Here is a 16,674-nt window from a genome sequence, read left to right on the forward strand (position 1 = left end):
TGGAGAGGAAATGTTTTAAGAATGATGAGGGCAATGAATGTACAAATGTGCTTTACACAATTGATGTATGTATGGATTGTGATAAGAGTTGTAAGTGCCCTAATAAAATGATTTAAAAAAAGAAACCAGGAGATTGTGTCTTATGTAAGAGAAACTAAACTTTTAAATTTGGCCTCCAAAATGTGGCTGGAAGTTTCCTGTTCTTCCAGCTTCTGGATCTATCTCCCTTTCTCATTCTGGGTACTCCTCACTGAATCTCTCACGGTTCCCTGCAGGCACCTGACTTTTTCAAAACCCTGTGGTCTATTTTGCTCTACTTAGAAGAAGTAACCTGAATTTCTCATTTTTAAAAAACTCTTCTCTTTATTTGAAGTTCTACCAGCAACTGCAAGCTTCCTACATCTGTTTACAGATGTATCTCCTCCACTAAACTGATATCCCTGAGGCAGGAGAAATTATTACTCATCTTGAACCCTTAATACTTACGTCATTATCAGAAATATATTAAATTCTCAGTAAATGCTAAGGGAACAAATCAACACAAATCCCGATTTCTGGGAACTCAATATATTTTTTGGTCTTAAATTCCATTTAATCTTTACCCTCATTTCTAGTCATTCAAATCTTTATCCTTTTTCCTTTGTTCTACCCTCTCCTTCCAATCACTCCTATTCGGAATGTCTCAACAGAGTTCATCTTAGGGGAGCTCACAGAGCTGTGGATTGCCTACTGCAGAGTTTTTATCTCCTTTCTGGGTTTTTTGTTTGTACGTTTATGGGGAGAGAGGCCAGATGCTTTGACTTTAAAAAAAAAACTCATCAGTTATCTTTTCTGAATGACTGCCTCTGTCAGTGATGCTTAGTTAGCTAACTCACTGGTGATGCTGAGGGGTGCAGCGTTTGCCTACTCTTCCTGTGAGATTTTACACTCACAGTGTAAAATTTGAGCGTGCTTTCAAGGAGCTCTCTCTCAATGTGTTTCTCCTCTTTAGAGTTTTGCATTGTTGGTGTTCTTGCTGTGTGATAGAGGGCGGTGGACACCAGGTTTGGAAATAGTCGCATTCTGGGCTTCAGGGTGTCCGTTACGCTTCTTTGAGCTTGGGTATTTCTTTTTTTACTTCTGGAATTAAGATCAAGCTCAAATCACAATTGTAAAGGAAGTGAAGAGTCTTGAAAGTAGCCATCTGTGACCATCAAGCCACCACATGTACTTGCAGTGCTGTCTGTTCGGCTGGACCTGTGCATTTGGAACTTAAGATTCTACGCGTGACTCTGACACCAGTGCTGAGAAGACAGGTGGATGAGAAAGCAGATATATTAATAACAGGTTATGGACTGTAGAAGATGTCTATATACTTACTGTTGCCTTTCTAAAATTCTCATATGGTTATTGTTCTGGGAGTCCTTGAACAATGTGATGAGCACGTTCAGTGTTATGGGACAACCTAAGTCTACGTTCTGTGTCATCAGGAACTTCAAGGACTGTTAACTCAGGGGTTCCATGTTAGCCAAGTAACTGCTTATTCATTAATGTCAGGTTTGACCCTGATGACAGGACCTTGGAAGGTTGGGAAAATAACAGATAAGACTGTCATGCACAAGGTCCTTATAGTTTTTTTACACCTCATTTCTGGAGGGTAGATTGCCGGGGCAAGCTGAGATTTGTCAAGTGGAGCAAAGCAACAATCCTCTTGGACTCAGTGGAAAGAGGGTGACAGTCCTCCTGGGGCATCCAAACAAGTCGCCATCTGCCTGATGTGATTCTACTTGTAGAGGGAATGCTCTGCAGATGCTTTATGACAGTTTCTCAGTGGTTCAAGTTATGACTTTGGCCTGGAAACATGAGTAGAATAGTGGCCACTACTGAATGACTGGCATGCAGGACACTCTGCAATCCTGGGCTGCACTGCCTCGGACAGGTCTGAGGATGAGTCATGACAGCCACCGAGAACTCAATTTTTAAGTACATAATTGTGCTCTATCTGGAGTCCTGGTGGTGCTCTCAGGTAAGCGCTGGATTGCTAATCACATAGTTGTCAGTTCAAACCTGCCAATAGAGACAGAGGAGGGGATCTGCTCCTGGAGAGCTGTGGAAACCCTTTGTAGGGTCATGATGAGTCACTATCAAGTCAGTGGTGATGGGTTTTGGGTGATAAAAGCAAGTAAAGGTATATACTATCTACTCAGGGTTTTTATCTGTATATGATGGCCTAATGGAACTCCACTTACTGAGGAAGACTGATTACAATGTGAGGTATAGACTGGAATTTCTCTTACAGGAATGACACAAAAGAGTGAGTGCAAATGGTGCCTAAACATTCTTGAAATCTTGTGGGAAACAAAGATTTCCCCCAAGTTGTCTCCCCCAAATATATGCCCAACTTTGGGAATGACTATCCACTTGGAGGTCATCAGAAGAAATCAGGGGTTATTCTCCCTAAGGGTTATCAGCCATCTAGAGCAAGCAGACACCATTGTTTATCCCACAACAAGTAGGGCCCACTCCCTTCTGATAAGGATAGTACTTGACTGTTTCCTTGTAGGAGAGCCCTGAGAGGTCAAGTCCACCCAAGGGTGACCAAGGTTAGGCCATCCTGAATGTAGGTTCAGCCCCTCGTCACATGTATACTTCTAGTCTCTCCCATTCCTATGTGCACACCCCTAGCTCATCCCCTTCCTGTCACGCTTATGCCTATTGTGCATCCCCTTCCTGATATGTATACCTATTATACTGCCCCTTCCTGTGACGTGTGGTTACCTGTATGCATGCCGCCCTAAGTAGATATAACCCTTGGTTAGCAATAAACGGGGTCCTCGAGCCTCCTGCCGGTTTCCAGGCGGCTGCCGGGTCTCTGCCCCACCTCGACTGGGCCCACGCTGTGCTTGGACCTGACTGGTAAGATCATGGCCATCCAGGAGGTGAGCACGCTACCATAAAATGTGTCTGACTCCATTATTTGACTCTCTCTTCTCTCTCTCATGCTCTCTGTGATTTTATAATAATCTTTATGTATCTCAACCGTACAATTGTGCTTACTAAACCCGTGATTAGTGGTGGGGGGCTGGCCCCTTTCAACCACAAAATCTCTAGCAATTAAAAGCCCTAGAACATTTCTAGTTATAAACAACATAGCCAAAATTTAAAAACATCTCCATTCGTATGTTAAAAGTGTTGATCACATGAATGAAAAGTGACTTAGGGTCATAAGCAGTGTTTGTGTTTTATCCTGCAAATTAAAGATGGATAATCAAGAGATCTACCTTCAGATGCTAGCTTTTTACTTTTATTTAGTACCTTTAGGGCTACAGAGGTACATTTTTGTGGAAACTCACCCTAACCATTGCACTTACTTAAAAATATTTTTTTCATTACTGACCCATCCCGCAGGTCATCAAACAACGTGGATACCTGAAAAAGGGTCTGGGAATGAAGAGGGGCAAGAGACGCGAGAAATGGAGACAAGACAGTATTCTGATCAAGTCTTGTTTACTGAGCAGAAGGCAGAGGCCTAAATACCCAATGTGGTGGGCGGGTAACATTACATCATATGCTAATAAAGTGTAATGGGTAGTATCCAATAATCACGCAGCCACCAAATATGGAAGAAATGGCAGGCATCAGTCCTCAAACAGGTCCGCATGCAAATGAGGTGCATTTGGATGCCTGGCGGAGGTGTCCAATGAGCATGGCGGCTGCCTGCCACCGAGCACCAATCATCACAAAGGCGAAGCAATTCAAAAAACTCAGGCAGGACAATAGGCCAGGGAACATCCAGGAACGGGAAGTTTAAAGACAGCGGGCGGCACAGGTCATGGACTGAGGAACGTGCAGACTCCCACACATTACTAGGATTTTATTAAATGTTATTACTCAAATAGTAAGTCTTGACGTTATCATGCAGAAAAATATCTCAAGGCTAGCAGCTGAAAAACTCCTGTGATCATGATAGCGCACATTTATGATAATGATGGTGTTATGGTTTATCATGTTATGAAAATGTTCCTCCTCTGTAACAAATGGCTACGGTGAGGACGTGATCTCGGTAACTTGAAGATTGGCGCCCTGGTGCCCTCGTAGAGTGGGCTCTGGGCTGCCAAGTGCAAGAGCAGCATTTGGACAGCACCAGTGGCTCTTGGGGAGAAAAAGGAGCTGTTCTAGCCCCCTAAAGATTTGGCTGTTCTGTAGAGCTGCCATGTGTGGATTGAGATGATATTGTTTCAGCAAGGCAATTTAATGGCATCTTAAAAAGTGAAACTTTTTTCTGAATATTTTCAGAAATCAACTTAAGACCATTGACCTCAAGTTATTCTATTTTAAAAATAGTTTTTCATTCCCTCTGTTTTAAAAAATGACTGGAAACATTTGTCCTTTTAGACAAGGTCTGAAAATTTGACACTGGAGCTGGGTAATTGATTTTCAAGATAACAATCTCGGATTGTCTATCTCAGCTCCCAGGGCACTCTGACGAGGAGAGGAGGCGCTGTTCTGCAGGGTCATGTAAGGATAACCTGTCTTCCCAAAGCACAGCTATTTGTTTTTCTGCAGGTTCACGCCAGCAACCCACTTCATCTGCAAGAACCACTGGTTGTTTGAAAAAAGCCCATTCATTTTTCAAGAAATATCTAATGTGTGCCATGTCCTGTGGTAGAGTCTTGGTACAGCTGATGCTAGTCCAGACAAGGTTGTTGTGATTGTTCGGTGACAAAGCCTTAGAAGATATATGAAAGATTTGGGTTTCATTTTAAAAGCAATGGAAAACCATTTGAGAATTTTCAGTGTGATTTTAAGGGGTGATCTTATGTACATTTTGAAAAGATGACTCTATCGTCCATATGGAATGCACATCAGGAACTCAGATTGGAAGCTGGATGGAGCCTCTGCTTCATAATTCTAGGAGGTAGCCCCACCTTGTGTTCAGCTGTGTAGTAAACAGCATCCATCAGGCACGTTAACAATAAACAGAGTCAGCAGTGCCCTCCAGACTGGTGCAGTGGCAATGGTAAAGCACAGGCAAATCAGTTATGGGGTGAAGATGGTAGAAGGCTAGGTCTGGCACGGATGGTGGTAGCTTGTGTACAGTAACAGCAGCAGATCCAAAGGGACACGTTTGGGTATTAGGTATGGAGACAGGCTTAGTCGCCATAGAATGGTCTCAGAATAAAGTCTAAGTATGCTTTCATAAGTAACTCAAATCCTGTCAGTTAATTTTTAAAAAAATTATTTTATTGGGGGCTCGTACAATTCTCCTCACAATCCATACATACATCCATCGTGTCAAGCACGTATGCACATTTGTTGCCCTCATCATTCTCAAAATATTTGCCTTCTACTTTAGCCCCTAATATCAGTTGCTCATTTTCCCCCTCCCTCCCCACTCCCCCATCCCTCATGAACCCTTCATAATTCATAAATTATTATAGTTTTGTCATAAGTTACCCTGTCCGATGTTTCCCTCCGCCCTCTTCTCTGCTGTCCATCCCCCAAGGAGGAGGCAATACTTAGATTCTTGTAATTGGTTCCCCCTTTCTACCCCACATTCCCTTCACCCTCCAGGCATCGCCCCTCTCACCACTGGTCCTGAAGGAGTCATCTATACTGGATTCCGTGTGTTTCCAGTTGCTATCTGTACCAATGTACATCCTCCGGTCCAGCCAGATTTGTAAGGTAGAATTGGGATCATGATAGTGGGTTGGGGGGAGAAAGCATTAAAGAACTAGAGGAAAGTTATATGTTTCATCGTTGCTGCCCTGTACCCTGATTGGCTCGTCTCCTCCCCACAACCCCTCAGTAAGGGGGTGTTCAGTTGCCCACCGATGGGCTTTGAGTCTCCACTCTGCACTCACCCACCTTTACAATGATATGATTTTTTGTTCTTAGATGCTTGCTACCTGACTGTTGGGACAGGAATTAACAAGTAAAAATGGCTGCTGCAGCTAAGCAGGTGTTCCCCGTGTGTGTCTGTGGCCCACCTGAATTACTTCTTCCTCTAGAGATAGCATGATACCTTGAGGCAATCATGTACATGGAGTAGTGCTGTAGACTTCACGTGACAGAGTCTGATTCCAGGCTTAAAGCCCAGACCCACCCATTTTAATTTCTCATAATACTCACCACAATATGACTGTAAACGTGAGCTCTGGCAATCGAAAGTATTGTTTTTTCATCCAAAGTAGTAAGTTTCGGTCTAGGCTTGATCAAGGGCTCCATTTTCATAACTTCTTCATCCAGTTTCAACTCATAGGATAAAACTGATCCTTCATACTGTTTTTTGCTTTCTTCTAGAATATTGTTGAATGAAGAAAATAAAGATTGAGCCTTGACCTAAAAAAAATGTATCAAAAATGTTGAAAATTCCGTTGCTCTTTATCATTTTGAAAAGGAAATTTGAAAATGTGCAAATTAAATAGGCAATGGGACTATGAAGAATTAAATTCTCTCAGTTACAAGGTAGTATCTATGATGATCAGAGTCCTAATCAAAAATCTATGAGAATAGATTAAGATTCTGGGCTAAGCATGGGTGGGTCCATTACCTCTCACTGAAAATTCTTTGAAATATATATTTCAAAAACTACATTATGTAATAATAGAGAGGATACAAACAAAGGACTAGACATGATGAGAAATAAAGCAGAGGGACTGAACTACAAAGACATGGATGCAGAACGGTAACTTCTGGTCAGAACATATACAGACAATAAACTCTTTGAGGAGCAGATCCAGAGACATCCAACACACAGGAGAGTGCTGAATGATGCTCTAGGAAATTATGAGAGTTTAGTAATTACAGTAAGAAATGTAAGGGTAAATGTAAATGAAAGAGCAAGAGCTATGTGAATAAACAGAATAAGTGGTTTTAGAAGAAACCTGAAGGGAATTTAATCAATAAATGTATAAAAGTTTTAATATATAAATAGCTCATACAACTAAACAACAAAAGACAAACAACCCAATTGGAAGATGGGCCAAGGAATTGAATAAATACTTCTCCAAAGGAATAAAATGCCCTGTGAGCACATGAAGAGATGTCCAGTCTACGGTAATAAACATGATGCAAGAAGCTTTGAGGCAGTTCTGTCTGTCGTATAGAGTCTCTGTGAGCTATCGCTGACGGGATGACTTTGTTTCTTTTGTTTAGGGTGAATATTATTAGAACAATGGAAAATAAGTTTTGGTGAGGATTGGAGAAATTGAAACCTTCATGCACTATGCAAAAGAGCTTGATAGTTCCAGACATGAAAAGAGAACTCCCATATGACCCAGAAATTCCACTCCAAGAGCAAGAAACTGGGAAACAGTGACACAAACAGATCTGTGTACACTGGTGTTCATTGTAGCATTTTTCACAACTTTCAAAAGGTGGAAACAACTCAAGTGTCCAACAACAGATGAATCAATAAGCAAACATACATACAATGAAATCTAATCCAGCCATAAAGGTGAATGAATTACTGATTCATGCTATGATGTGGATGAACGCTTAGCATATGATGCTGAGTGAAAAAAGGAGGACAAAACGACAAATATTGTATGATCCCACTTACATGAAATATCCAGAATAGGCAAAGGGATAGACAGAAAATAAATTGGTAGTTTCTGGGGATTCAGTACAGAGGGGATAGAGTTGCTGCTAATTGTTACTTAATTTATGTTTGAAGTGATGAAAACTTTGCAAATGGTGTGGTAGTATAACATGATGGATGCAATTAATACCATTGAATTGCATATGAAAAACGATTAAATTGGTAAATTTTTTGTTATATAAAATTTTTTTTTTCAATTTAGAGGTTTTAGTATAAATCTGCCTAGGCAGAATTTCATATACAACAATATTTTTTCCAGTTATGGATTTTAAAACAAGCTATAAAGTGCTGGGAAAAAAAGGAGAATGCTTATGTAAGTCTTTCAAAATTAAACAAGTTTTATAATCTACTAGGGAAATATTGAGAGGTTTTAACTTAGAACTTTAATATGTAAGTTACAAGTTAAATGACAAATGAATTTTTGTTATAAATAACAAAATTAAAGGACATGCATCAGAAAATACTTTTAATATATATATCAAATAAAGGACTAATAGCTAGAATTTATGTAAAGGTTTTTCAATTAATATGAAACATAGAGCCCCTAGAAATATAATCAAGTGATATAATTCCCAGCACCATCATAAATCAAAAGTGTTTTGGGGAACTATAATACAGGAGCATATGAGGAGGCTTTAAAACATTTGTGGAAAAAAATGGAATTAAAGAAGAATGGAGTTTTTCCACAAACTTCTTGAAGGTCCCTCATATTAAAGACAATATCCTGGTCTTTGTCCATCAAAGTTGAAAAACAAACAAAAGGTTGATAATATCTAGTGTTCTTAAGAGCACAAAGGACACAGAAAAGTGGGTGAGGGGAGATGTCGGGCAGTGTATGATATGACAAAATAATAATTTATAAATTATCAAGGGTTCATGAGGGAAGGGGGAACAGGGAAGGAGGGGGGAAAATGAGGAGTTGATGCCAAGGAACTTAAGTGGAGAGCAAATGTTTTGAGATTGATGAGGGCAACGCATGTATAAATGTGCTTTACACAATTGATGTATGTTTGGATTGTGATAAGGGTTGTATGGGCCCCCAGTAAAGTGATTTAAAAAAAGAACACAAAGTAACAAAGATCACTACATTCTGTAGGAATTTTGTAAAATGCTCAAGCATTTGTGGAGGGAAACTGGTATAATCTAATGAAATTGAAAATGTACATGCCCTTCTCTTTACAGAAGGAAGAAGCCTCCTCTTTCTCCCATGGAGCAGCTGCTGGTTTCCAACTGCCGACCTTTAGGTCAGCAGCTCAGCATGTAACCTACTAGGCTACCAGGGCTCTGTTAACTCTCCAATACTCCTACCATTTTTTTTCTGCAGAGAAACTTCCATATTTGTATAAGAATATGTCTATAAATGATACTCACTGCAGTGGTTTTTAATGAAGTAAACTAGAAGCAGCCTATATATTTAATCAACTGTGGACTAGTTAAAGTATTACTGGAGTATTTAGCTACCAAAAGAATGAAGTGTAAACCTATGGGTACTGAAATGAAAATGTGTCCCAAACCTATCACAAAGGGCAAAAGCATCACAGAATATTCAGCTTGTGATTCAAATGCGTAAGGTGATATGTGTGCTCTACAGTAAGCAGTGGAAGCTGAAATCAGTACAAGGTGAAAACCTGTCAGAGAAGGAAAACACAAATATTTCTCACTGAACTCATCCAATAAGTGGTACTACTCCATCCTGTCAAAGGAAAAAAACCCTGGAGGCCTGAAAACAAGGCAGACCTGTGGCGCTGCGTTTTTCACAGGAGGATCATATGGAAACCCCACAGAAGGACAAGCAAACCCAGTCGTTCACAATGGACGAACTGATGAAGGGGAGAGGTGCCAGGGTGGAAGGCAGATTTTCAGTTATACAATCTTCAATGAAGCTTCAAGATTCCTGAATCTTTCCTTCTAAGACTCTTACTTGTGTAATACAGATATTTAGGTGTCATAATTTGATTTGGTTTGAAAATTAAGGCCTTTACAGTATATCATTGTGTGTGTATATAAATATATACACACAGAGAGATATACATATATGACAAAACATTATTAGAATTCAAATACTTTTCTGTTCCCATTTAAAGAATTCTGGTTTTTAAAAATGCAGAACAACTCATACCATTGTAAGGAACTCAAATTCAACGATGTATTCCGGCAAAACAAAGTCGTGATCAAAGACAAACCACTTGCACTGCCGAAGGCTGCAGTCACAGTGCTTTTGTTCAATAGAATCTGGAGAGTAAATAAAAACACAAGCAAAACTGACAACAAAATACCTCTTCAAAATGAAGCATAATACATATTTGTACTTGTACTTGATTAATAAACTAACTCACAATTAATAATTTCATGAATGATTAATAAATAATTCAGTTATTGAGGCTTTGGTGTCTGTTCTCGCTCTACCAACAAGACATCTCCGTGCATTCACTTATTCACTGGTCCTCCCTCTACACAGATTAGGAAGATTTGATTTTATTCATGTTCTTTTCTTTTTTCACTTTTTTAGTCAATGTGTAACCATATTGTTTTTTACAAATTAACATGTCAAAACATTCTGTGCTACAAGTTGGGTATTTTTGTCTATTCTTTGAGAACTAGCAATTGAAATATGTATATACATATGCATCTATAATGAATAAAATATAAGCAATAATAAAATTTTGCAAAATATAATATCTGTACTTATACATTCATAAACGTTACTGAAGTAGGAAGCGTAAAAACTAGTTGGAACATCGTTTCATAAAAATGTCTACAACTTTGAAAAGTAGGGTCTAAAATGTAGGCATATGCATTTTGTATTCATGAGGATGAACGCATGCTTCTCTTTATGGCTCACATACTTAGTAAATATTTCCGAGGAATGAACACGGAATTAACCATTGGATAGTTGTCTTGACAGATGTTGTCCACCTCCATAGCCTGAACACTATGACCAAGGAAAACCTTTGTAATGAGGAGGATACCTAGTTGTGGAAAAACAGAAATCATTTTTAATCTTCACTCTTACTCATAATTTCCCCATTCTGTCCCCACGCTTGACTATCTGTTCTGTAAAGACAGAGATCCTAGCTAGCTAGCTACATTGCCCATGAATGGCATAGAACACCCACCTTTGCCCAAAATAGGAACTCAAAAAGCATTTGTTGAAATGATGAAATTGTTACAAAAAGGATTGCACAGTGTCCTGTGGTTGTACTACGCGAAGCTTTGTATAAAAGTCAGAAGGAAAGTGCACTTTGATTTCATGAGGCAGTTAAAAATAAGAAAAGCCTTCCTTTTTTTTTTTTTTTTGTCAGTTGCGTAAATATTCATGTCTTTATCATCAGCACCTAGCACAAGGCACTCAATACATGTCTATAAAATGAATAAGCATGGCTATTTCTTTTCCCTTTTGATTCTTAAAGAACTTTGATAGTCCTCAAATCCTAAGGATTCCTGTAATCACTGATCCCTAAAAAAATACTTCCAGCCACTGCACATGAAACATTTCCATGCTTTTTTCAACACTCATGTTTACTATGTACGGTTTATAAGTTGCACACAATCTGTTGCTGTTGGGTGCTTCTGAGCCCATTCCACCTCGTTGGGACTCTCCACAAGCGAATGAAGCGCTGGCCCCTCCATGGTGGCAGTCACTGTGCCCATCCACTTTGCTGAGGGAACTGCCATCACGTGGATGCTGACTGAGAGTTTCTCTCTAGGACAGACTAGAATGGCCCATTAAATCTTTACAGGAGTAGACAGCCTGTTCTTTCTATTGCACAGCAGCTGGTGGTTTCAAACTGTTGACCTTGTGGTTAAGGAGCTCAGTGCACAGCCCACTACACGCCCAGGGCTCTGCAGGAACATAGCAACCTAGTAATTTTGAAAACCATATTCCAGAAGGATCTTGTAAAATATGAGGGAATCATTGATTTGGGAATATATGAGAAAAAAAGGAAAAGCATATATATTTTCCCAAGTAAGAAACTCTTTCTAGATTTAATAACTTGATCATTATTAACTGAATAAAAGATTCAAAATATACATAGTTTAACTCCAGAGCTAGAGTCTAGAACCTAGTATAACACTACTCTACATGTATGCTAACCAAATTTCTGACAATTTTCAGTACCTTGAATGGCTGAGACCAAAGAATAGGATTCCTTATTGACCTGATCTAGAATACATTGTTTGGTACTATTTATTACTACTTTGTCTCTAGAGCCCTTATGATAATTATACTTTTACATGTGTATGGTTGTTCACTTATGTTTATAAGTACCATGAACAAGGAATTGTGTCCAGCCATATCCCTATCAATTACCAAATGTCTACCACACATTAAACATATATTGTATATGGTGGAACTGAAGAATGAAGGGTGGAAGAGAATGAGGCAAGAAAGGATGTGATAAATTTGTCTTTTTTCCCATGTCTGTAGGTACCAGAGATGTTCTTCCAAAAGTATCTTTTTTTTATTAATCATTTTATTGGGGCTCATACAATTCATCACAATCCATACATACATCAATTGTGTAAAGCACACTTATACATTTGTTGCCCTCATCATTCTCAAAATTCGCTTTCCGCTTGGGTTCCTGGAATTAGCTCCTCATTTTCCTTTTTCAGAAGTATCTTTTAAGGAGGCCTCCAGGCACTGTCAAGTCAGTGGTTCAGACCCACCAACTGCTCCACAGGAGAAAGAGAAAACGATCTGCTCATGTAAAAACAAATCTCAGAAATTCCATAAGGGGTCACTGTAAAGTGGAATTGACTCAATGGCAGTGGGTTTGGGGTTACACACACACACACACACACACACACACACACACACACACACACCTATAAAAGTTGGAAACTGCATAAGGCAGAAACCTGTTCATGAAGGTAAACTCAAATATTTCTACTAAAACAACAAAAGAACAAGCACAGCAAAGTGTTAAAATCGCACCATGGTCCCGCGGGCACCTCCTTCCTTTTTGCCTTTATAAGCTGCGGCTTGTGTGAAAATAGAACTCAGAGAACAGAGAATAACGAACCGCTCAGGAAACAAAATGCACCATGGGAGGGTCAGAAACACAAGGCAGGTCCATCGAGCTCTGGCTCTCCCAGGTGTCACGGCACATATATTCAGGCTATAAAGGAATTACTGATAGCTGTGGATACATTGCACTATCAAAGGTTTATCTTTTATTTAAGGAAACTTATAAAGCAATCCATACACTTCACAATTTGTCTTTAGACAATTTTAAGTTGTAACTGATTTGTGGATACCAATCCATTATATAGCTGTCTTCCCAAACCAGGCTTTCTTATCCCTTGCTTTGCATGGTGTTTTGTACAGTTGTCACATACTTAAGCCAAGTCCTTTTTTACCCCCCTTTTTCCTACAAATTTGAGTAGAGGGTGTGTGTATCCATAGGAGCTCTGGTAGCATCATGTGTTATATGTTGGGCTGCTAACAGCAAAGTTAACAGTTCAAACCCACCAAGCACTCTTGCAGGATAAAGATGAGGCTTTCTGCTCCCATAAAGACATGCAGCCTCTTAAAATGTACTCTATCCTAATAAGGTGACTGTAAGTCAGAACGGACTCGAAGGCAGCAGATGTGGAAACGTGCACACACAAGGTCCTTAGGTGGCACGAAGAGTTTGTGCTAATGACCACAGCTAAGAAAACTCCCTGGGGCAGTTCTCTGCAGCACACAGGGTTATCCCGAGTCACTGTTGATGCTCAGCAACCAACAGCACACACATGTGTACATACATTTATACATACATACATACATGCATCTATTACGTTTATTTTTAGGGTAAACATCCTGAACAAAAACAGACTCTGAAACTATCGTTTCTTAGATGAAATATTTGAGTAATAAATGAACATACCTCTTCCTATTAATGTTAACACATAATAATTAGTAAATATTTGTTGACAGTGTGAAGAGATCAGAATGTCATCTATCACTAGGTTGGCAAATACTAAATAAAATGGCTTGCAGAATATTTCCCGAGTTGATAAAGCCACGTATGAAAACTAACAGGAAAAAGACAAATGACTTTGGAGACTCAGAACTTTAAAGTTCATTACAGCATATTTATACTACCATGTCTGAAGAGCTCAGGATCCAAAGAGCTTTTCTTCTCATCCTTGTATTGTAAAAAATCAACTCTGGGACACTCACACAGACTTAGGCTATTAGTGAGAATCACAGCTTCTTTTTTGAGAGGCAGCTGCAACAACAACAAAATAAAACGTCTGAGAAGTGTTACAAAATTGACAATACTTCACTTTCAATTTCAATACAGAAGGCCTATTTATGTTTATATGTCTAGGCAAAGAAACATGCAGGCCAGACTCAGAAAGACTAGCCTTCAGGTACAACTTCATTTTACAAAGATATATTTATAGATATATAAAACAAAAGTCAAACTCACTGCCATCGAGTCAATGCTGACTCATAGCAACCCCCTGTGGGCTTCCAAGACTCTGTTTACAGGAGTAGAAAGTCCAGTCTTTCTCCCATGGAACTGCCGGTGGTTTCAAACTGCTGACCATGTGGCTCACAGCCCAATGTATAACCACAATACCACCAGGGTTTATGTATGTATATATAATTCAAGTGGTTTTATGAAAAATGATGTAGAACAAATTGGTTTCTGGAAAAACCACTAAAATCAAGACTGACAGCACTCTGTGGTACAGGAGCAACACCTGTTCACATTTTAAATAAGCATTCCATTAGTTATATTGCAAAACAAAAAGAAAACAAGGCATTCCTGAAGCAACGGGCTACTAACATGCTATTATATCAATGACACGTCTTAATTATATCATATTTTGTCTAGTAATCTACATTGTTATCCCAATACAAATCACCTCCTATTATGCTCATGCATTGTGGCTAAATAATATCCATACTGCAGATTTTCTAGAGCTGAAAGCAACTCTAAAAAGCAGACAAACATCTTTAGTAAGAAAACAAGAACAGATGAGAGGTTGGTACGTTCATGATTTGAACTTAGTATGACTCTTCTTTGTTGTGGCAGTTACATAATCTCCTGTCAACTTGCGAAGGACTGGAGTCTAGTTTGTCAGTGAGGTCGTAGCTTGATGACCTCATGTGGAGGTGCTACGGAGATAAATAGCTCACTGGAGTTCAGACACACTCTCACTCTCTGAGACATTCCTGTTGACAAGACACATGGTGCTACCCTGATGGAGCCAGAGCCCTGGTGCTGGGGGAGACGCGTAGAGACCCATGCCAACACTGAGATGTTTCCACCACCACTGGATCCACAAGACTTTCCACTCACTGGCCTGTAATCCTGCTGCACTCGGTGTCACTGCATGTGTTGAGTGAGTCTGAAGAATTTATAGACTGGTAACAGACATATGGGCTAATATCGGATTTATGGACTCAACCTGGACTGGGCTGGGATGTTTTCTTAATGCACAATTGCTCTTTGATATAAAGCTCTCTCTTACACACATGAGTGTCTATGAATTTGTTTCTCTAGTCAACCTGGACTAACAAACTTGTTATCTCTGTCTTGATATGATCACACTTTTAATACTAATAGACAAATGATTTAGAGACACCTCCTTCCTGTAAGTGCTGAACTGCATGTGTTTTTTTCCTTGCTGCAACCTGTCACCCATAAAGTTCCTTAAAAGTTCAGTAGTAAATGTGACCGATATGACCACAAATACCACATCTTAGTTAGTAACAGACTTTCAATGAACATCATGAAATTGAAAGAAGAAAATATTGGAACTATACCCAGTAATTAAAACTATAAACCATAAAAAAATGTGCTAAATAAAATACACCTTTAAATTGAAGTGGTTAGAAAAGGATTTGTAGAAATAATGGGTCATAACTAGGCCTTAAAGATTAGCTTTAATTCAAATAATCAAAAGGAATTAGATGGAACGTATTTTAATGAGAATAACAAAGATATAAAAATAGATGTGAAAAAAAAATAGATGTGACAGTCATTCATCCATCTTCTTAAGAGTCCATCCATTCATTTGTCCATCAGCTTCTATCAAAACCATTCTAAAATAAAGTGTCTATGCACAAAATCTAATAAGGAAATGCTATTAAAGAAATCATTACATTTTATATAATGAATGCACTACAACAAAAACTCTCAACTGAGATCTTGCTATTTAACAGCCACTTAACCAAACTTCACCATGAGCAAGTGTTGCTTTCCAGAACCTTTAGCATGGTGATAATTCAGGAAAAGGGAACTTTTGAAAACACAAATGTATCTTTATCCCATTCGGTTGTGTGGCATGCTTACAAATCATCTGTTCACATTGTCTTCACCTGGTTAGGACAGTCATAATTGTTATAAAATCGTGTGTATTATATAAAGCAATAGAATATGAAAAAGAAGAGTTATTTCTATGAAAACCAAGTGGGAAACTGGGACGACTCAATGAAGGCTAATCAGTAAAAATCTCTGTCCATGTGTCCGATGACATCTGGTTGGTTTTGACTCACAGTGACCCTAGATAGGGTTTTTGAGACTGTAAATCATTATAGGAGCAGAAAGTTTCATTTTTCTCCCCAAGAATGACTGATGGTGGTTGGTAACTCAACATATATCCCACAGCGCCACCTATAGGCCAGGTAGATGTGATTGTTTGCTACAGGGGAAAATTAAACAGGGTGGGCTCATAGGAGTATATGGAATAAGGGACATCATTGCTGATGTCAGATGGATCTTGGCTAAAAGAAGAGAATGCCAAAAATATATTTACTTGTGTTTTATTGACTCTGCTAAGGCATTTGAGCATGTGAATCACTGCACTGTGCTTATGTGGAATCAATACATGGATCAAGAGACAATTGTGCAAACTGAACAAGAGGATAGTTTATTTCAATCTGTATGTTCAGAAAATATTCAGAGAATGCTCCCTACACAATTGCTGAAGAAAAATGTGTGCATAAGCAAATGTGGTGAAGAAAGTTGATGGTGCCCGGCTATCAAAACATATAGTGTCTAGGGTCTTAAAGGCTTGAAGATAAACAAGCGGCCATCTAGCTGAGAAGCATCAAAGCCCACATGGAAGAAGCACACTAGCCTGTG

At 39.1% G+C, this 16,674-nt stretch overlaps 1 protein-coding gene across 1 annotated transcript in view; it reads right to left on the bottom strand.

Annotated features, from left to right (window-relative positions):
• Positions 1–16,674, bottom strand: part of LRRC9 (leucine rich repeat containing 9) — a 148,168-nt gene that overhangs the window by 71,586 nt on the left and 59,908 nt on the right. The window contains exons 13-16 of the mRNA XM_030884954.2: positions 13,677–13,803; positions 10,429–10,551; positions 9,702–9,814; positions 6,112–6,321 (exon numbers count right to left, since the gene is read on the bottom strand). Of these exons, the coding sequence (XP_030740814.1) occupies positions 6,112–6,321; positions 9,702–9,814; positions 10,429–10,551; positions 13,677–13,803 (573 nt within the window). The remainder of the gene's footprint in view (positions 1–6,111; positions 6,322–9,701; positions 9,815–10,428; positions 10,552–13,676; positions 13,804–16,674) is intronic.

Source organism: Echinops telfairi, unplaced genomic scaffold, assembly GCF_000313985.2.
Source record: "Echinops telfairi isolate 266 unplaced genomic scaffold, ASM31398v2 ScPeMD7_18;HRSCAF=68, whole genome shotgun sequence".
NCBI lineage: Eukaryota > Metazoa > Chordata > Mammalia > Afrosoricida > Tenrecidae > Echinops > Echinops telfairi.